Genomic DNA, 23,426 nt, shown 5'->3' with positions numbered 1-23,426 from the left:
GACCCAGTGGACCTAACTGATCTCGCAACGTTTCTCGACCCTTCAGCGTTTGCAACTGATTTCGGACGGATGTCACGAGCGAGTCGTCCGTGGTTTCGAAAACATCCTCGTTCGCGAGTAATTCGGACATCATAGGTTGTATGGTTCTCATTAATGCGGACGGTGTGGAAGTTATCGGCGGTACATCCAGTGGAGCGTCCGATCGTTTCGATTTATGCGGTGTCGGTGAGCGATCCGACCAGACGTTGGATCGTTTTCTCTTTTGCGGTGTCGCATCATCCTCTTCGCGCTTCGGGATGGATAACACTTCGATCCCCGCGTCGGCGTTACTCCCAGGCTCGTTCTTTACCGCGATCGAGCTAGAGTTCTCGACGATCTTTTGTAGCGGCTCGATGAGAGGTCTAAAGCGCCTGTCCAACACGATATCCTCCTCGATCTTACCGGTCTTCAGAGCGCGATGTTTCTTGCGAATCGATTCGCTAGTTTTTACAATTGCCCTCGCAATCTTCTCGCGCTCGTGAATATCCTCGCTCTTATCGATCGCAGCCATCGCGGAAAAGCAAAATGTTGATCCCTCTCTTACGTTTTACCCCGACGAAGTATCGCTAACGACTAATCATTTTGCGATATCGCGAACACGTTAAATCCTTTTCTATATCGACCATCGTTGAGCGAGCTGTCCTTGTCTATCACTACGAATCCGTAATTGCGCTGCCAACGATCGCGACACAACGCGCATAATTTATCGTACGACATGTCGGTATTCACATGATCGTTGTACACGTGTTTCAGGTTTCAGGTTGGTACCATTCTGTTTGAACAGGATCAGCAGGTTCGCGTTGTCGCGTATCAGATGTTTAGGTATTCTCGCGTACGTCTCGACTTTGAGTACACGTACACGTTTTCGAAACTTACACCGTGCGGACTTTCCAGCAGGCTTATCAGAACGTTGGTTTTACCGCAATTCGAGGGGCCACAAACGATCGCGCGTATAGTAGTAGGTAGCATCGTACCATGCTTGCGCATCTCCGCGTTGCCCCCCATCGATCGTAATCTGTCGTCGCAATTAATCACGCGTATCGCCAAAGGTTGTCGCACGAATCTCATTTTCACTATCGACTGAGGAATTACAATATCGTCGCTGTTACGAACATTACAATCAACCGTGGCAGCGAATGCACATCGACGGTCCAGCACCGTTGATAAAAGATTGCGGCGAATGTCAATGAAAATAGGTAAAGACCTATTAAATCGCGCGATAAACGCCCTTCTTTTTGAATTACATATCCCCGGCTATCAGTTTTGCGGCCCGGGCACGCGGCTACAGAAGCGATTAGCCAGAGGCGATCAGGGTATAAATCCATTGGACGCGGCCTGCCGCGAGCACGATACAGCGTATTCCCGGAGCACCGATCTCACCGAGAGACACGCAGCTGACAGGATACTCGCCGAGAAAGCGTGAACTCGCATCGTCGCGAAAGATTCGACTCTCGGTGAGAGAGCTGCAGCCACAGCTGTCTGGGCAGCGATGAAAGCCAAGACAAAAATCGGTATGGGTATGAAGACGAAGATGAAGACGAAGACAAAGACGAAGACGAAGACGAAGATGAGGACTACGCGAAAAAAGTCGACAAAAAAACTTCCGACAGCGAAACGAAGCGGTGTATTGCCGATTCTACCGATGTTGGGCGCGCTCGTATCCTTGATCGGTGGAACGGCTGGCGTGGCAAAGGCGATGAACGACAGCAAAGCCGCGCGGCGTCAGCTGGAGGAGCTGCAACGTCACGATCGCGCGATGGAAGGTCGCAGACTTTATCTCGCTCTGTACAAACATGGACAGGGACTGTATCTCGGCCCGTACAAACGTGGACAAGGAGTGGCAACGAAGAAAAAAAATCGCCAAAAAGACGCTAAAAATGTCCACGGGTGTGACAACGAACATACAATTAGAACAACTGGCGAAATGTATGCGTATACCGTACTTTAGAGGTGTTTTCATGCGTGACTCGTTACCGATCGGTGGATATATCGAAACGAGAGCGGTATCATAAATCTGGACGATACAGCGGGCCCTGGTACTCATTGGGTAGCGTATGCAAAGAGGGGAAACCGTGTGATATATTTCGATGGTTTTGGCAATCTTCGACCGCCGAATGAATTGGTGCGATGTTTCGGACGGAACGTGACGAAGATCGAGTACAATCGCACATCCTTTCAAACTTACGATCAGAGCATCTGCGGACAATTGTGTCTGCGGTTTCTCCGAACGGTCGACGACGATCGGTATGAATTTAAAGCCTGACGATGCGCCATTAAGACTCAGTATTCGTTAAACAGTTTTGTCGACATGTCTATGACATTCACGCTGACCGGGAAGAGTAGCGTCCTCGCGGCACACTACCATCCAGCCATAGATTTGAGCGACGGTGACTACGAGTTCGATCTAACGAATTTTGAGACTTATCATACGATGTCGAACGTGAATTCCTCGAATAATAAATTTTATTTCGATGAGGATGACACGGAAATTACGATTTCCGAGGGATCGTACGAGATACACGCCAACCACGAGTTTTTGAAACGTGCAGTTTCACGGAAACGTCCGCGACGCGTAGTTTGTTCCGGCAATTGTGTCGACAAACGCGATGATATCACGCTAATATCGCGAGAGGAGACCGTTCGAGCGAACGGTAACGAAGACGAGGCTGTAGAATACCCGATAGTACTCCGTGCTAATTACAATACGATGAATAGCGAGATCAAGTGCGCTTTCAGAGTAAACTTTAACAAACCCAACAACATTGGATCGCTGCTGGGATTCTCGTCGAAGCGTATATTGCAGCCGGGCCAATGGCACCAATTGGACATACCGATTAATATCATCAACGTAAACATTATCCGCGTAGAGTGTAACGTGACCGCCGGTGCGTACAGCAACGGCAAACGCGTTCATACGATACATGAATTTTCACCGAGCGTACCGCCAGGATATAAGATATCGGAAACGCCGGCGCAGATCATTTACCTGTTGATCATCGCGCGGAGCATTACGGATCTAACGATACGCGTCGCGGATCAAGACGGACAATTGCTCGATTTTCGAGGAGAAGAGATCACCATCAGATTGCACGTACGACGGCGACAAAATTAGCGTACGATACATGAGATGCTCGTGTTGAGCGGAGCGAAAGACGCGAGAGATAACGCGAGGCCAGCGACAACAACGTCAATATTTCGCTAATATCCAATCATCCGGTTGCACCAAGAAAAAGAAACTCAACGCGTCGAACGTTGAATTTTTACAATCTTTGGGATTCGCGGTGCAAAATATCTGAGAAAACATGACCGATATCCTTAACATCGAAGGCGAGCCGGTCTTTGACGATCGTATCGTCAAGATCGAGACTCACACGTACAACCCGTACGCCAACACGACATTTGAGCACAGCGACGAGATACGAATACTCATACAACAACAGGATCTGTATACGTTGCCATATTAGAGTTTTCTATACTTCGAGGGAAAACTAAAGATAAACAAACCAGCTGAAGGGTTTGATGTGGTTCTGGAAATAATTGCGTCGCGTTCATGTTCGATGAGATTCGATACGAATTCGACGGTGTGGAGATTGATCGTAGCAGAAATGTGGGAATAACCAGCACACTCAAGAACTATGTAACAATATCATCCGATAGAACCGTGATTATGAGGAACGCCGGCTGGGATGCGCAGACTAACACGAATGGATATTTTAATTTTTGCGTACCGCTCTACATGTTATTGGGATTTTGCGAGGATTACAGACGCGTGGTGTTTAACGCTCGTCACGAATTGATCTTAATACGATCGCGCAACGACAACAATTGTCTGATTGGAAATTTGGTGTTGGAGCCTGTGATCGACATATTCAAGATACAATGGCGAATGCCACACGTCGTATTGAACGAAATTAACAAGCTGTCGATGCTGCGCGCCTTGGAAAGCGGACGATACCTCAGCATGGGTTTTCGCTCGTGGGATCTGTACGAATTTCCGCTATTGCAGCGTACAACCAAGCATTCGTGGCCCATTAAAACCGCGACTCAGCTGGAGAAGCCGCGATACGTTGTCTTCGTTCTGCAGACAGGCCGGAAGAACGTCATGTCCGAGGATACCAGTCGATTCGACGACTGCAAATTGACCAACGTGAAACTCTATCTGAACTCGGAATGTTATCCGTACGACGATATGAATCTAGATTTCGATAAAAACAGATGGTCGATTCTGTACGACATGTACCAGCGTTTCTGCAAAAACTATTACGGATACGAGTATCTCGAGCCGAGTCTAACAGTCACGCAGTTTCTACTTAACGGTCCGTTCGTGATCATCGATTGCTCTCGACAAAACGAATCGGTCAAGAGCGCAACCGTGGATGTGCGATTGGAATTCGAGTGTAAGAAAAACGTGCCGCCGAATATTACTGCGTACTGTCTCATCATATACGATCGCGTGATTCAGTACAACCTGTTGACCAATGTTGTACGCAAAATCACCTAAGTGTGGTGGGATGAGACGATATAAAACCTATAATGCATCAGGATCAATCGCAGTCTTCTTCTCGACGTATTCATATAAAAACGTTATGTCCGTACTAATGTTCGTGGACCTGCAAGGATTCTTTGTCGGGATGAAATTTGTTGTAAAGGAGGTGGCTGTGCTGAGAAATGGGATCGTTCTGGCGCATTATTTTAAATAATCTAGATGTTACTAATACTATACGATGCGGAAAACATGGTAAGAATTGCGCATTACAGAATGCATTAAAAATATTTAATTGGTGGTCGCAACATAAAAAAAATTGCGATATTTTTAAAAATAAAATGTGTAAACGTATTTAACGTTTTTTTTATTTCTTATTCTCCCCACTCCTTTCCTCGCGAGTTGTTTCTAAGAATTCTTTTTAACGTTGACCGTTTCCCCTTCTCCTAAATTTTCAGAGTATTAATCTCCCACCACATCATACGTTGGCCGTTTCCCCTTCTCCTAAATTTTCTGAGCATTAATCTCCCTCAACATCAGACGTTGACCGTTTCCTTTTCTCCTAAATTTTTAGAGCATTGATCTCCCACCACATCATACTTTTGAAAAATAAGCGTCACGTATACTCGGTTAATTTTTATACGATCAGTGTCGCGTCAACTGCTAATACCAACGGTCCACTTCTCATAACCGAGAGACAAAATGTACTCCGCTGAAGGAAGCACCAGCAACGGTTGCAAACGCGTGAATTATTACGTTCCACGAGACGAAATTAAGCTATACAAGAAACCACGAAATGAAATTAAACCATACAAAAAATCACTTGATTTGTAAGTATTACAAATGTTTTATATATATTTTTTTTTTCATATATGTTTTTTCCATGCTATTTCATATTTAATTGTATTTTTTCAGATGTGGTAAATCTCGTTGTATACCACGTATTTTGGTACGCAGATTTTGAATATTTGAAACTGTGTGAGAATATAAAAGCCGTAAATGAGAGTTTTGATCGACTTGTCGTTAATTTGCAAGGTAGTATGTTTGGTGCCGAGAGAGATACTGCGGTCGAAGTCTTGCGCGACGTTTATGATAAAACATCTGTCATAGATTGCGAACTATTAGCGTATGCTGTGGATGAACTTTTGTCTGAAACCTTGAGACGAGATGATGTACGTTAATATAAATAAATGTGTTAAAAAATGAAAAAATAAAAAAAATGATTATTTTGCTTCCCTTCCTCGCATATAAGATAGATATGTAACTGCGGCGCGACCGATGGACGAGGGGTCCGCGGGGAGAGGAACGCGAAAGTACGGTGTCCACATGTGTGTGGGAGAGGGATAGCGCTAATGATATTCTATGGTTGTGGGAGAGGATAGCGCAAAGCGTTTGCGAGTTGGAAAAGGAGAGCGCGAGGCGTTCGCGAGTAGGGAACGTCCGAATGAGTGTAAGACAAGGATGACGCGAGGCGATCGCATGCATGTGGGAGAAGGATAGCGCGCGAGGCGTACGCATGCATGTGGAAGAAGGATTTCGTTCGCATGCATGTGGGAGAAGGATAGCGTTTGCATTGGCATAGGAAAAGGATGGCGTTCGCATGCACTTGGGAGAGAGAGAGAGAGAAAGAGAGGGAGAGAGAGAGAGAGAGAGAGAGATAAAGAGATAGCGTGAGGCATGCACGAGTAGGAAAAGAAAAGAAGAAGGCGTAGAAACAATCGACACTTTTATATAATAATAAGTTTATTTAAAAATTGTGTGTATCATATAAATGTGTGTGTGAAAATAATAATATAAAAAATATAAAAATACAAAAAAATATGAAAATACAAAAGATGAAATATATAATAAAAATCGTAACTCTCTATCTGAAACAGACAAAGTTTTTATTAATATATTAATCTAGTCTTAATGTATTATAAAATTTAGAATATAATATAAATTAAAAGGTACTTACAGTTACCACCGTTCTTCTTCTTCATATGGTTCCAGGCCGAAAAGAGGCCGTAGGTTAAATATATCATCGTATTGGTTAGGGTGAACCTTTGCACACTCGCAGGCTTCGCGGGTGTCGCCCCACAAGTTTTCTAACTCCCATCGTTGATTGCGGCGCATCCACCGCGTGTACCGTCGATGCGTGATGTTTAAAAATCGAGTTTCCTCTATCAACTGAAATATAATTTTTAATTAACATAATAAAAAATTATTTAATTAACACATCACAAATACACACACACACACACACACACACACACACAATATATTGCAAAACATTAAGCATTTTACTTACCCAATAATGCGGCAGCATAACATACACGTACGTGCACGTACAAAAATTTTGTGACATGTTCGCGCTGTAGCTCGAACGATCCTGTTGCATCGGAAAAAAAATCCAAATCTGCTGCGGCAATGTTTATTACTGGCGCGTTCAAGTGTGTCGGAGAGCACGGGCGAAGGAAAAACACTTGACTTTTCTTCGCGCGACCAGAATTTTTCGTTATGTACGTCACAACAGATACAACGGTGTAGACATTGCTATGGGTGTGGGAGAAGGATAGCGCGAGGTGTTCATACGAACGTAAGACAAGGATAGCGCGAGGCGTACGCGAGGCTGTGTGAGAAGGATAGCGTTCGTAAGACGGTGGGTATGTGGGAGATAGCGCGAGGCGATCGCATGCATATAGGAGAAGGATAGCGCTAATGATATTCTATGGGCGTGAAAGAAGGATAGCGCGAGACGTTCGTATGTACGTGGGAGAGAGAGAGATAGCGTTCGCGTGTCCACGAGAAGGAAAAGGAAAGAAGGATGCGCAAAAACAATTGACACTTTTATATAATAATAATAAGTTTATTTAATATTAGTGTATAAAATATAAATGTGTGTGTGTGTTTGTGTGTGTGCGCGCGCGCGTTTAAATGTGTATGTGTGTGTGTATGTATTAAAAAATAATAATAAAAATAATATTAATAAAAATAATAATGGTAATTATTTACTATAACGGACCCAGCTCCAATGATGTTGACCTTGATATATGTTATCAAGGACATAATCCTGAGTAACTTTTTCTTATAACTTAATCGGCGGTCTCTTATAATTTTTAAGATATTTAAAGTTAAAGTTAGATTCGAAACGAAAATTTAGTTTGAGTTATATAACGTAAATTGAATCAAATTTTAGTTTTAAATCAGAAATATATTTGGGTTAGGTTATATTTTTCGGAAGTGGAGCCCCCCCGTAGGGGGGGGGGGCCGGAACCCACTGTGTCTACGCATATACTTTACAACGCGAAGCGAGGTTCATCTCACGATTGTTGTGTGAATGGGAAAGTATATGCGTGAACGCAGTGGGTTCCGCCCCCCACCCCCTATGGAGGGGCTCCACTTTCGGAAGATATAACCTAACTCAAACCTATTTCTGAAAATTTAATTTGAGTTATACAACGTTCTGATGCGGATGAACCTCGCTTCTTGCGTGGAAATTACAAACTCATTTAAAAATTACGTTTTATTTCTCAAACTTTATATGTTAATAACTTTTTAATAAACAATGACCGCCGATTAAATTATAAGGAAAAGTTACTCAGGATTATATTCTTGACAACATATGTCAAGGTCAACGTCATTGGAGCTGGGTCCGTTATAGTAAATAATTACCATAATAAGGTGGCGCTCCATCTGAAACAGAAAAATACAAGTCTTATCAGTATATTAATTTAAATATTATGAAATTTTAAAAATGGATACTTACAATTAATTTTTCGACCTCTTGCTCGGTGGCTCGTCCCACGGTTCTTCCAAAGCGTCTTCCTCGTAGGGCTCGAGCCCGAAGAGACGTCTCAGGTCTACATGGAGGCCGTCGGGGCCGTTATCCTCCCACACGTCCTCGCGGAACTCGCGCTCGTGTCGTCGCAGCGCTCGTAAAAATCGCCGGTGTTCAAAATTCATAAAACCGGGAATCTGGATGTCGCTAGTAGACTGATACTATAAATTAAATTAAATTATAATATATACTATAAATAATTAATATGATATAAAATGCACAAATATTACTTACTCTTTAAAATACCACCAGATTCAATAGGGCTCTCAACAGCCCCATTACTAGATCCTGCGCCCATCGTGCCGCATTCAATCGACCTCGACACAGCACCAACTCGATCAACGATGGCATTTTAAAAATTTTTTTGATCACTTTAAACACTTTAACTTGTTAAACGTTCGCGTTGGAAACTCGGACGAGAATATCCTGTCGCATCGGTCCGCGTAATACAGGACACCGCAATGGTTCTATTTTGTTTATTTATAAATTATAGCAGCCGGATATTGGCGCTCGCCTTATCATCTAATTCTAATGTTACGCGCAATAGTGTGCGAACGGCTCTTCCTACGAAAAAAAAATGAAGAGCCCGCCGCGATGGTTCTATGTTGTTTATAATAAATTATGGCAGCCGGACATCGGCGCTCGCCTTATCACCTTTAAATTAAGTAATGCTGCACGTGCAATAGTGCTAGACGTTATTTGTTTATAATGTTTATAAATTCGAGCATCCGGACATCGGCACCCGCCCTTTGTAATACACCGTGCCGATTATGCTCCCGCGCCCGCGTGACGTCATCCCCCCTCGCCATGGTTTTCCCTCGCCCCTCACCGCCCCTCAGAGGACCATAGCTTAGAACCCGCCTATTAACACTACTTATATTAAACCAATTTTGACATGTTTGACAAATATAAAAGTATTGCATCTGTTTTTTAAGAAAATAATTATGCTGATATTAATGTCATGAATTTGATATAACTCAACTTGTATATCTTATGCTTTTAGCTTAACAAAGTATTGTTTACAATATTGTGAATATGTAAATAATAAAATATCTGGAGGCATCAAGAATACATTTGACATTTGACTCAGAGAAAAAAATACAAAAGAATATGACATATATTAAACCAATTTTGACATATTTGATAAACATAAAAGTATTGCATCTGTTTTTTAAGAAAATAATTATGCTGATATTAATGTCATGAATTTGATATAATTCAACTTGTATATCTTATGCTTTTAGCTTAACAAAGTATTGTTTACAATATCGTGAATATGTAAATAATTAAATATCCGAAGACATCAAGAATACATTTGATATTTGACTCAGAGAAAAAAATACAAAAGAATATGACATATATTAAACCAATTTTGACATATTTGATAAACATAAAAGTATTGCATCTGTTTTTTAAGAAAATAATTATGCTGATATTAATGTCATGAATTTGATATAATTCAACTTGTATATCTTATGCTTTTAGCTTAACAAAGTATTGTTTACAATATCGTGAATATGTAAATAATTAAATATCCGAAGACATCAAGAATACATTTGATATTTGACTCAGAGAAAAAAATACAAAAGAATATGACATATATTAAACCAATTTTGACATATTTGATAAACATAAAAGTATTGCATCTGTTTTTTAAGAAAATAATTATGCTGATATTAATGTCATGAATTTGATATAATTCAACTTGTATATCTTATGCTTTTAGCTTAACAAAGTATTGTTTACAATATCGTGAATATGTAAATAATTAAATATCCGAAGACATCAAGAATACATTTGATATTTGACTCAGAGAAAAAAATACAAAAGAATATGACATATATTAAACCAATTTTGACATATTTGATAAACATAAAAGTATTGCATCTGTTTTTTAAGAAAATAATTATGCTGATATTAATGTCATGAATTTGATATAATTCAACTTGTATATCTTATGCTTTTAGCTTAACAAAGTATTGTTTACAATATCGTGAATATGTAAATAATTAAATATCCGAAGACATCAAGAATACATTTGATATTTGACTCAGAGAAAAAAATACAAAAGAATATGACATATATTAAACCAATTTTGACATATTTGATAAACATAAAAGTATTGCATCTGTTTTTTAAGAAAATAATTATGCTGATATTAATGTCATGAATTTGATATAATTCAACTTGTATATCTTATGCTTTTAGCTTAACAAAGTATTGTTTACAATATCGTGAATATGTAAATAATTAAATATCCGAAGACATCAAGAATACATTTGATATTTGACTCAGAGAAAAAAATACAAAAGAATATGACATATATTAAACCAATTTTGACATATTTGATAAACATAAAAGTATTGCATCTGTTTTTTAAGAAAATAATTATGCTGATATTAATGTCATGAATTTGATATAATTCAACTTGTATATCTTATGCTTTTAGCTTAACAAAGTATTGTTTACAATATCGTGAATATGTAAATAATTAAATATCCGAAGACATCAAGAATACATTTGATATTTGACTCAGAGAAAAAAATACAAAAGAATATGACATATATTAAACCAATTTTGACATATTTGATAAACATAAAAGTATTGCATCTGTTTTTTAAGAAAATAATTATGCTGATATTAATGTCATGAATTTGATATAATTCAACTTGTATATCTTATGCTTTTAGCTTAACAAAGTATTGTTTACAATATCGTGAATATGTAAATAATTAAATATCCGAAGACATCAAGAATACATTTGATATTTGACTCAGAGAAAAAAATACAAAAGAATATGACATATATTAAACCAATTTTGACATATTTGATAAACATAAAAGTATTGCATCTGTTTTTTAAGAAAATAATTATGCTGATATTAATGTCATGAATTTGATATAATTCAACTTGTATATCTTATGCTTTTAGCTTAACAAAGTATTGTTTACAATATCGTGAATATGTAAATAATTAAATATCCGAAGACATCAAGAATACATTTGATATTTGACTCAGAGAAAAAAATACAAAAGAATATGACATATATTAAACCAATTTTGACATATTTGATAAACATAAAAGTATTGCATCTGTTTTTTAAGAAAATAATTATGCTGATATTAATGTCATGAATTTGATATAATTCAACTTGTATATCTTATGCTTTTAGCTTAACAAAGTATTGTTTACAATATCGTGAATATGTAAATAATTAAATATCCGAAGACATCAAGAATACATTTGATATTTGACTCAGAGAAAAAAATACAAAAGAATATGACATATATTAAACCAATTTTGACATATTTGATAAACATAAAAGTATTGCATCTGTTTTTTAAGAAAATAATTATGCTGATATTAATGTCATGAATTTGATATAATTCAACTTGTATATCTTATGCTTTTAGCTTAACAAAGTATTGTTTACAATATCGTGAATATGTAAATAATTAAATATCCGAAGACATCAAGAATACATTTGATATTTGACTCAGAGAAAAAAATACAAAAGAATATGACATATATTAAACCAATTTTGACATATTTGATAAACATAAAAGTATTGCATCTGTTTTTTAAGAAAATAATTATGCTGATATTAATGTCATGAATTTGATATAATTCAACTTGTATATCTTATGCTTTTAGCTTAACAAAGTATTGTTTACAATATCGTGAATATGTAAATAATTAAATATCCGAAGACATCAAGAATACATTTGATATTTGACTCAGAGAAAAAAATACAAAAGAATATGACATATATTAAACCAATTTTGACATATTTGATAAACATAAAAGTATTGCATCTGTTTTTTAAGAAAATAATTATGCTGATATTAATGTCATGAATTTGATATAATTCAACTTGTATATCTTATGCTTTTAGCTTAACAAAGTATTGTTTACAATATCGTGAATATGTAAATAATTAAATATCCGAAGACATCAAGAATACATTTGATATTTGACTCAGAGAAAAAAATACAAAAGAATATGACATATATTAAACCAATTTTGACATATTTGATAAACATAAAAGTATTGCATCTGTTTTTTAAGAAAATAATTATGCTGATATTAATGTCATGAATTTGATATAATTCAACTTGTATATCTTATGCTTTTAGCTTAACAAAGTATTGTTTACAATATCGTGAATATGTAAATAATTAAATATCCGAAGACATCAAGAATACATTTGATATTTGACTCAGAGAAAAAAATACAAAAGAATATGACATATATTAAACCAATTTTGACATATTTGATAAACATAAAAGTATTGCATCTGTTTTTTAAGAAAATAATTATGCTGATATTAATGTCATGAATTTGATATAATTCAACTTGTATATCTTATGCTTTTAGCTTAACAAAGTATTGTTTACAATATCGTGAATATGTAAATAATTAAATATCCGAAGACATCAAGAATACATTTGATATTTGACTCAGAGAAAAAAATACAAAAGAATATGACATATATTAAACCAATTTTGACATATTTGATAAACATAAAAGTATTGCATCTGTTTTTTAAGAAAATAATTATGCTGATATTAATGTCATGAATTTGATATAATTCAACTTGTATATCTTATGCTTTTAGCTTAACAAAGTATTGTTTACAATATCGTGAATATGTAAATAATTAAATATCCGAAGACATCAAGAATACATTTGATATTTGACTCAGAGAAAAAAATACAAAAGAATATGACATATATTAAACCAATTTTGACATATTTGATAAACATAAAAGTATTGCATCTGTTTTTTAAGAAAATAATTATGCTGATATTAATGTCATGAATTTGATATAATTCAACTTGTATATCTTATGCTTTTAGCTTAACAAAGTATTGTTTACAATATCGTGAATATGTAAATAATTAAATATCCGAAGACATCAAGAATACATTTGATATTTGACTCAGAGAAAAAAATACAAAAGAATATGACATATATTAAACCAATTTTGACATATTTGATAAACATAAAAGTATTGCATCTGTTTTTTAAGAAAATAATTATGCTGATATTAATGTCATGAATTTGATATAATTCAACTTGTATATCTTATGCTTTTAGCTTAACAAAGTATTGTTTACAATATCGTGAATATGTAAATAATTAAATATCCGAAGACATCAAGAATACATTTGATATTTGACTCAGAGAAAAAAATACAAAAGAATATGACATATATTAAACCAATTTTGACATATTTGATAAACATAAAAGTATTGCATCTGTTTTTTAAGAAAATAATTATGCTGATATTAATGTCATGAATTTGATATAATTCAACTTGTATATCTTATGCTTTTAGCTTAACAAAGTATTGTTTACAATATCGTGAATATGTAAATAATTAAATATCCGAAGACATCAAGAATACATTTGATATTTGACTCAGAGAAAAAAATACAAAAGAATATGACATATATTAAACCAATTTTGACATATTTGATAAACATAAAAGTATTGCATCTGTTTTTTAAGAAAATAATTATGCTGATATTAATGTCATGAATTTGATATAATTCAACTTGTATATCTTATGCTTTTAGCTTAACAAAGTATTGTTTACAATATCGTGAATATGTAAATAATTAAATATCCGAAGACATCAAGAATACATTTGATATTTGACTCAGAGAAAAAAATACAAAAGAATATGACATATATTAAACCAATTTTGACATATTTGATAAACATAAAAGTATTGCATCTGTTTTTTAAGAAAATAATTATGCTGATATTAATGTCATGAATTTGATATAATTCAACTTGTATATCTTATGCTTTTAGCTTAACAAAGTATTGTTTACAATATCGTGAATATGTAAATAATTAAATATCCGAAGACATCAAGAATACATTTGATATTTGACTCAGAGAAAAAAATACAAAAGAATATGACATATATTAAACCAATTTTGACATATTTGATAAACATAAAAGTATTGCATCTGTTTTTTAAGAAAATAATTATGCTGATATTAATGTCATGAATTTGATATAATTCAACTTGTATATCTTATGCTTTTAGCTTAACAAAGTATTGTTTACAATATCGTGAATATGTAAATAATTAAATATCCGAAGACATCAAGAATACATTTGATATTTGACTCAGAGAAAAAAATACAAAAGAATATGACATATATTAAACCAATTTTGACATATTTGATAAACATAAAAGTATTGCATCTGTTTTTTAAGAAAATAATTATGCTGATATTAATGTCATGAATTTGATATAATTCAACTTGTATATCTTATGCTTTTAGCTTAACAAAGTATTGTTTACAATATCGTGAATATGTAAATAATTAAATATCCGAAGACATCAAGAATACATTTGATATTTGACTCAGAGAAAAAAATACAAAAGAATATGACATATATTAAACCAATTTTGACATATTTGATAAACATAAAAGTATTGCATCTGTTTTTTAAGAAAATAATTATGCTGATATTAATGTCATGAATTTGATATAATTCAACTTGTATATCTTATGCTTTTAGCTTAACAAAGTATTGTTTACAATATCGTGAATATGTAAATAATTAAATATCCGAAGACATCAAGAATACATTTGATATTTGACTCAGAGAAAAAAATACAAAAGAATATGACATATATTAAACCAATTTTGACATATTTGATAAACATAAAAGTATTGCATCTGTTTTTTAAGAAAATAATTATGCTGATATTAATGTCATGAATTTGATATAATTCAACTTGTATATCTTATGCTTTTAGCTTAACAAAGTATTGTTTACAATATCGTGAATATGTAAATAATTAAATATCCGAAGACATCAAGAATACATTTGATATTTGACTCAGAGAAAAAAATACAAAAGAATATGACATATATTAAACCAATTTTGACATATTTGATAAACATAAAAGTATTGCATCTGTTTTTTAAGAAAATAATTATGCTGATATTAATGTCATGAATTTGATATAATTCAACTTGTATATCTTATGCTTTTAGCTTAACAAAGTATTGTTTACAATATCGTGAATATGTAAATAATTAAATATCCGAAGACATCAAGAATACATTTGATATTTGACTCAGAGAAAAAAATACAAAAGAATATGACATATATTAAACCAATTTTGACATATTTGATAAACATAAAAGTATTGCATCTGTTTTTTAAGAAAATAATTATGCTGATATTAATGTCATGAATTTGATATAATTCAACTTGTATATCTTATGCTTTTAGCTTAACAAAGTATTGTTTACAATATCGTGAATATGTAAATAATTAAATATCCGAAGACATCAAGAATACATTTGATATTTGACTCAGAGAAAAAAATACAAAAGAATATGACATATATTAAACCAATTTTGACATATTTGATAAACATAAAAGTATTGCATCTGTTTTTTAAGAAAATAATTATGCTGATATTAATGTCATGAATTTGATATAATTCAACTTGTATATCTTATGCTTTTAGCTTAACAAAGTATTGTTTACAATATCGTGAATATGTAAATAATTAAATATCCGAAGACATCAAGAATACATTTGATATTTGACTCAGAGAAAAAAATACAAAAGAATATGACATATATTAAACCAATTTTGACATATTTGATAAACATAAAAGTATTGCATCTGTTTTTTAAGAAAATAATTATGCTGATATTAATGTCATGAATTTGATATAATTCAACTTGTATATCTTATGCTTTTAGCTTAACAAAGTATTGTTTACAATATCGTGAATATGTAAATAATTAAATATCCGAAGACATCAAGAATACATTTGATATTTGACTCAGAGAAAAAAATACAAAAGAATATGACATATATTAAACCAATTTTGACATATTTGATAAACATAAAAGTATTGCATCTGTTTTTTAAGAAAATAATTATGCTGATATTAATGTCATGAATTTGATATAATTCAACTTGTATATCTTATGCTTTTAGCTTAACAAAGTATTGTTTACAATATCGTGAATATGTAAATAATTAAATATCCGAAGACATCAAGAATACATTTGATATTTGACTCAGAGAAAAAAATACAAAAGAATATGACATATATTAAACCAATTTTGACATATTTGATAAACATAAAAGTATTGCATCTGTTTTTTAAGAAAATAATTATGCTGATATTAATGTCATGAATTTGATATAATTCAACTTGTATATCTTATGCTTTTAGCTTAACAAAGTATTGTTTACAATATCGTGAATATGTAAATAATTAAATATCCGAAGACATCAAGAATACATTTGATATTTGACTCAGAGAAAAAAATACAAAAGAATATGACATATATTAAACCAATTTTGACATATTTGATAAACATAAAAGTATTGCATCTGTTTTTTAAGAAAATAATTATGCTGATATTAATGTCATGAATTTGATATAATTCAACTTGTATATCTTATGCTTTTAGCTTAACAAAGTATTGTTTACAATATCGTGAATATGTAAATAATTAAATATCCGAAGACATCAAGAATACATTTGATATTTGACTCAGAGAAAAAAATACAAAAGAATATGACATATATTAAACCAATTTTGACATATTTGATAAACATAAAAGTATTGCATCTGTTTTTTAAGAAAATAATTATGCTGATTGTTAATGTGATGAATTTGATATAACTCAACTTGTATATCTTATGCTTTTAGCTTAACAAAGTATTGTTTACAATATCGTGAATATGTAAATAATTAAATATCCGAAGACATCAAGAATACATTTGATATTTGACTCAGAGAAAAAAATACAAAAGAATATGACATATATTAAACCAATTTTGACATATTTGACAAACATAAAAGTATCGCATCTATAAGATAAGAAAATAATTATGCTGATTGTTAATGTGATGAATTTGATATAACTCAACTTGTATATCTTATGCTTTTAGCTTAACATTGTTTACATGAATATGTAAATAATAAAATATCTGGAGGCATCAAGAATACATTTGACATTTGACTCGGAGAAAAAAATACAAAAGAATATGACATATATTAAACCAATTTTGACATATTTGATAAACATAAAAGTATTGCATCTGTTTTTTAAGAAAATAATTATGCTGATATTAATGTCATGAATTTGATATATGTATATCTGTATATCTTATGCTTTTAGCTTAACAAAGTATTGTTTACAATATCGTGAATATGTAAATAATTAAATATCCGAAGACATCATTTGATATTTTGATATTTGACTCAGAGAAAAAAATACAAAAGAATATGACATATATTAAACCAATTTTGACATATTTGACAAACATAAAAGTATCGCATCTGTTTTTTAAGAAAATAATTATGCTGATTGTTAATGTGATGAATTTGATATAACTCAACTTGTATATCTTATGCTTTTAGCTTAACAAAGTATTGTTTACAATATTGTGAATATGTAAATAATAAAATATCTGGAGGCATCAAGAATACATTTGACATTTGACTCGGAGAAAAAAATACAAAAGAATATGACATATATTAAACCAATTTTGACATATTTGACAAACATAAAAGTATCGCATCTGTTTTTTAAGAAAATAATTATGCTGATATTAATGTCATGAATTTGATATAATTCAACTTGTATATCTTATGCTTTTAGCTTAACAAAGTATTGTTTACAATATTGTGAATATGTAAATAATAAAATATCCGGAGGCATCAAGAATACATTTGACATTTGACTCAGAGAAAAAAATACAAAAGAATATGACAAAATGAATAGAAAATTAATTTGATTTTGGTTGTTTGATTTTTTTAAGTTGATTATGCAATCATGTTTTTACTTGCGGTGATGATCTATGTTTTAAACAGAGGTTTTGTTTTATAATTTCATGAATTGCTTGTAAATAAGGTAATTTGCCACTTTTTATGACTTGATCAAACGCTGTTAGCACCACTGTTTTTTCATGCTCGCTCCATCGTTTTCGCTTTGTGTGACCATATAGAGAACCTACAAAAAGATATTAGTTATTTCCTACAATAATATTAGAATTTTCATACCGTATCAGCTGTATAAGTTGAGGTAAGCACTTATAGAACCAACTTATAAATTATAATTTATATTGCACTATAAATAATGTGCTTGATCAACTATCACGCTATTGATCATTCGAGAGTAATTAAATTTCTTATTTTAAATGCTTTGTGTGACCATATGGAGAACCTACAAAAAGATATTAGTTATTGCCTACAATATTATTAGAATTTTCATACCGTATCAGCTGTATAAGTTGAGGTAAGTAACTATAAGCTAATTATAGTTACTTACCTCAACTTATAAATTATAATTTATATTGCACTATAAATAATTTGCTTGATCAACTATCACGCTATTGATCATTCGAGAGTAATTAAATTCCTTATTTTAAATTTTAACAACTCAATAAAATCAATTAAAGCATTGTTAATTAAATAGACTTAATGTGGCGTAATGTAAATTTATGGATTTAGATCGACCGATCATCTCACTGAGAGACTACAAAATTGTTGAATTTTAACTATTTAATATTTAATGTGACGCAATGTAAATATATAGATGTAGACTTAAGATTATCTCATTGATAATTAATTGTTAAATTATAAATATTATCTTTATATTTTGATACAATAGTTAACACATAATGGTCTCTAGTAGAGTATATCATAGTATAGCTTGCAACTTTCTGACATACACACACACACATGCGCGCGCGCACGCAATCCACGCACCTACGTAGACGCACTCAGTATGATATATAACAAATTTAAAATAAAATATTATTATACAATACTTACTAGAACGTCTTTTAATTGATCCAGCTGTAATCTCTGATTTAGATGTATCAACAAATGAGCTATTACCATTTGTTTCTGTAATTAATATATATACTGCATTGATAAATGTCACATAGCTAATATGCACATTTTGATAGATTTTGTGCCTTTACGGCTATTAGAAAGATTTATGTAAATATCTACAATATTCTCATAATTCACATAAAATTAAGATTATTAATACAAAATGTAGCAATGTGCTTTCTTAGCTTAGTGCCGCGTAATAAATGTGCAACTTTTGCATTACAATCTTCAGAAAATTTCCTCATGAGAATACAAGCTCTTAAATATTTAAAACGTTTTCGATTATAACTTGGAAGACCCTTTGGTCTATATTAAATCCATATATCTAAATTTTTTAATTGATCCAGCTGTAATCTCTGATTTAGATGTATCAACAAATGAGCTATTACCATTTGTTTCTGTAATTAATATATATACTGCATTGATAAATGTCACATAGCTAATATGCACATTTTGATAGATTTTGTGCCTTTACGGCTATTAGAAAGATTTATGTAAATATCTACAATATTCTCATAATTCACATAAAATTAAGATTATTAATACAAAATGTAGCAATGTGCTTTCTTAGCTTAGTGCCGCGTAATAAATGTGCAACTTTTGCATTACAATCTTCAGAAAATTTCCTCATGAGAATACAAGCTCTTAAATATTTAAAACGTTTTCGATTATAACTTGGAAGACCCTTTGGTCTATATTAAATCCATATATCTAAATTAAAGATATATGGATTTTCTGCAGGAACTTTAGCCTTTTCGCGAAATTGTAATATTAATTTTATACATTCTAATAAACTATTGTTTAATATCACAGGTACTGTGCGACCAAGTTTGCCTCTAATCACAAATCTTACATATTTCTTTGCTGCTTCTTGTGCCTTCAATGAAATTTTTTTAAAGAGATCATCAGTTGTGTATGGATCAATACCTTTATACTGTTCAAAATCTGCTATAAACATGCGTTCAATTTCACCAGCTCGTTTACGATTGAACAATTGAACTGACAAGTGTGAGGTTAACGTACATTCTGCCAGTGTCAACCAAGTCTTAGCGACGTGTTTGGAGATGATCTCTTAGAGACGGGAGCAACTTCAGGATTAACTACCACAGACGACTCGCAGGACACTACTCCCCCTCTTCAAGATTGTCGTCCCGACGATCAATGGTAGAAGGGCTCTTCTAAATTGAATGGGTTGACCGTTGTCCTCTTCTTTCAAGGCGTTGACTCCAGGGTGCCTTAATGACTTCCTGCTCTGCTGAGCAGGTGCAACAGGTCACCGAGCGCCATTATTTGCCGGCCTCAATCACACACCCTCCAGGAATATACAGGATACTGCCATCGAACCCTCTTCATTCTCGTCAACTTCAGGGTACCAAATCGGTTTCTTGCTCTACCTGTTACAAGTTACCGAGCACCAATATTTAAGTCCCAGACGACTCCAACAAATCTTCTCACTGTTTAACTTGTCCTCCGCTCCTCGCCCGACTTGAAGAAATATCCCATGCTGCCGTCTCTCAAGAAGGAAATCTTCGGACAAGAGGGGGGTATCTACCATCGACCCGACATCCTCAAAAGAGGACTTCTCAAGCCCCTGCCTCAGCATTCGCCCTAAGACCCGACGGGAAAACTATGGCTCAAAAACCGCGGGTGAGGCAGTCTTCTATCAAAAGAATTCTCTTCTTCCTTACAATTCCGTTTCCTTCCGTAGAACTCTCCTCTATCAAAAGAATTAAATAGTAAAATATAATTATTATTATTATTTAAACTTGGGCTCCGAAAACTTTCCTAATACGATTTCTGCCTTTCATGAAATGGGGCCAATCTATCAGCATGAATTATTTTATTTTTATGCCTGCTCGACTTCTGAATTCCGAATACAACATCGCTGAGTTTCCTAATAATTTTATAAGGACCTTCCCAATTGTTTTGTAATTTAGGCGCTCTCCCCTTAAATCTTCCAGGATTATAAAACCATACATTCTAAACGATATCGAAATTAACTTGCCTAGCCCTCTGATCATAACGCGTCTTAGATCGAAGTAATTGAAAATTTAAACGTTGCCTAGCATTGTTATGAATATCTTGCAACTTCCTTTTTAACTTCCAAATATAATTGCCAATAGAACTCTCCCTCTCTTGCTCTGGAGAATTTCCTCGCAACAAATCTAATGGCAATCTTAAATCCCGTGCAAAATACAATTCAGCCGGGGAAACACGTGTGGCTTCATGTTTTGAAAATCGATAAGCCATTAAATACATAGGAATCCAACTATCCTAATCTTTCTGGTTTCCTGAAATAAATTTACTTAAATAATTCAAAATTGTTTGATGATGACGTTCAACCTGACCGTCAGACTGAGGATGTAAAGCTGTCATCCTAGTTTTCCTTATCCCTAATAGACGTGTCATTTCCTGAAAAATTTTTGACTCGAAGTTTTTTCCTTGATCTATGTGGATTTCCAAAGGAGCCCCATGACGAGAAATTACTTGCTTTACAAAAGCTTCTGCTACCGTATCAGCTCTAATGTTTTTTAATGGAAGAGCTTCAACCCATTTAGTGAAACAGTCGATTACAATCAATAAATATCGATTATCTACTGAAGTAATGGGAAGAGGACCAAGTATATCCATCTGAACCCTTTTAAATGGAGAACCTACATTATAAATTTGTAACGGAGATTTTTCTTTTCCTGTAGGACCTTGTTTCGCTACACAAATTTTACACGAACGACACCAATCCTCCACATCATGTTTACATGTAGCCCAGTAAAAACGTTTCCGGATCTTCTCCAACGTCTTATTTACCCCAAAATGACCGCCGGACGAGGAATCATAGGCTACTTCCAATATTTGATTTATGCAATTTCTAGAGACAATAATCTGAAAAATAATAGATTTAAAATTTGGAGACTCCAACTTTTTATATAGAACACCATTCTTCAAAACTAATGCATTCCAATAGGACCAATATATTTTTTGCCGAAATATCCTGCATGGCCATTTCTTGTCGAGGAGGACGTATTCCTGATTCCTTTCCTCGTAAGAAAATCGAAATAATTGGATCCTCCGATTGTTTCTTCCGCCATTCTTCTAAACGATCTTCCCCTAAAACTATTCGAGCAACCAAATTCTCTTTAAATTCTACTTTTGTACAATAATCACAACCTAATTCCGCACAAGGACGTCTTGACAGCCCATCAGCATTTTGATGTAGTTGTCCCTTCCGATGAATGATTTCAAACTCATATTGCTGCAATTATTCTAACCAACGGGCTAATTGACCTTCTAAATCTTTAAAAGACATCAACCAACGAAATGAAATATGATCCGTTCAAATTAAGAATTTCCTTCCATATAAATAATGATGAAAAGACTTCAGTGATTCCACAATAGCCAATAATTCTCTTCGAGTCATGCAATAATTCCTTTCTGTCTTACTCAAAATTCGGCTGAAATAAGCAATAACTTTTTCAGTTAGATCTTGAACTTGTGATAAAACTGCTCCAATCCCATTATTTGAAGCATCAGTGTCAAGGATAAACTCTCCCTTTTCCATAGGAAAAGATAAAATTGGTGAAGAAATCAATTTTTGCTTCAATTCTTCAAATGCTTGTTGACAAAATTGAGACCACTCAAATGTAACCTGATTCTCAGTGAGCATAAACAGAGGTTTTGCTATCAAAGAAAAACCTTTCACAAATTTTCTATAGTAGGAACAAAATCTTAGAAAACTTCGAACCTGTTTCTTATTTTGAGGAATAGGCCAGTCCTTTACAGCAGTGATTTTCTCAGGATGTGTAGTGATGTGTATGATGGTATATACAACACATTTTCACCGCACCTAAACTATTTATTTCAATTCGGTTTAAAGTACGTTGCTTTATGTCCGTAATAATATCAATACTGCAATCACTATTGTAATCGGAATCCTCCGAAAGTACGCGGTCTTCGTCTGATGAATCGTCCAACAAATCCTCAAATGCCATCAAATTGCCATCTTCGAGAATGATATCCTCGTCATCATCAATAACTATAACTTCTTCGTCAGCCATAACACATATTGTTAAGATCGTCGTAAGGGCGTAGACGGTTGCGTACTATAACGTTGCACACTCCTCCCGATTATATATTTTAATTTCATATCTTTTGTCTCCTTCTAACTGGAGTATCACGTC

The 23,426-nt window shown here is 33.4% G+C and overlaps 1 protein-coding gene and 1 long non-coding RNA gene across 3 annotated transcripts; both read left to right on the top strand.

Annotated features, from left to right (window-relative positions):
* The first annotated feature begins 3,589 nt into the window (after positions 1 to 3,589).
* Positions 3,590 to 4,540, top strand: LOC115233160. Its single transcript, XM_029803446.1, has one exon. The coding sequence runs from the start codon at positions 3,590 to 3,592 to the stop codon at positions 4,538 to 4,540; it is 951 nt and encodes a 316-aa protein (XP_029659306.1).
* A 4,680-nt stretch (positions 4,541 to 9,220) lies between these two features.
* On the top strand, positions 9,221 to 18,140 carry LOC115233163. Of its 2 annotated transcripts, XR_003883737.1 has the most exons (34): positions 9,221 to 9,497; positions 9,587 to 9,738; positions 9,828 to 9,979; positions 10,069 to 10,220; positions 10,310 to 10,461; positions 10,551 to 10,702; positions 10,792 to 10,943; positions 11,033 to 11,184; positions 11,274 to 11,425; positions 11,515 to 11,666; positions 11,756 to 11,907; positions 11,997 to 12,148; positions 12,238 to 12,389; positions 12,479 to 12,630; positions 12,720 to 12,871; positions 12,961 to 13,112; positions 13,202 to 13,353; positions 13,443 to 13,594; positions 13,684 to 13,835; positions 13,925 to 14,076; positions 14,166 to 14,317; positions 14,407 to 14,558; positions 14,648 to 14,799; positions 14,889 to 15,040; positions 15,130 to 15,281; positions 15,371 to 15,522; positions 15,612 to 15,763; positions 15,853 to 16,004; positions 16,094 to 16,245; positions 16,335 to 16,486; positions 16,576 to 16,727; positions 16,817 to 16,968; positions 17,059 to 17,210; positions 17,773 to 18,140. It is a non-coding gene; the product is annotated as an uncharacterized LOC115233163 (long non-coding RNA). The 2 variants fall into 2 exon arrangements; XR_003883736.1 differs by having other exon boundaries at positions 16,817 to 17,210.
* Positions 18,141 to 23,426: the final 5,286 nt, after the last annotated feature.

Source organism: Formica exsecta, unplaced genomic scaffold, assembly GCF_003651465.1.
Source record: "Formica exsecta isolate Colony F162 unplaced genomic scaffold, ASM365146v1 scaffold1602, whole genome shotgun sequence".
Taxonomy (NCBI): domain Eukaryota; kingdom Metazoa; phylum Arthropoda; class Insecta; order Hymenoptera; family Formicidae; genus Formica; species Formica exsecta.
The sequence above is the reverse complement of the archived record's forward strand: the minus strand, read 5'-3'. Positions and strand labels throughout refer to the sequence as shown.

What these genes read in the sequence shown, in the direction of transcription:
- LOC115233160 (XM_029803446.1), top strand. Translation starts at nt 3,590, where the DNA reads ATGTTCGATGAGATTCGATACGAATTCGACGGTGTGGAGATTGATCGT.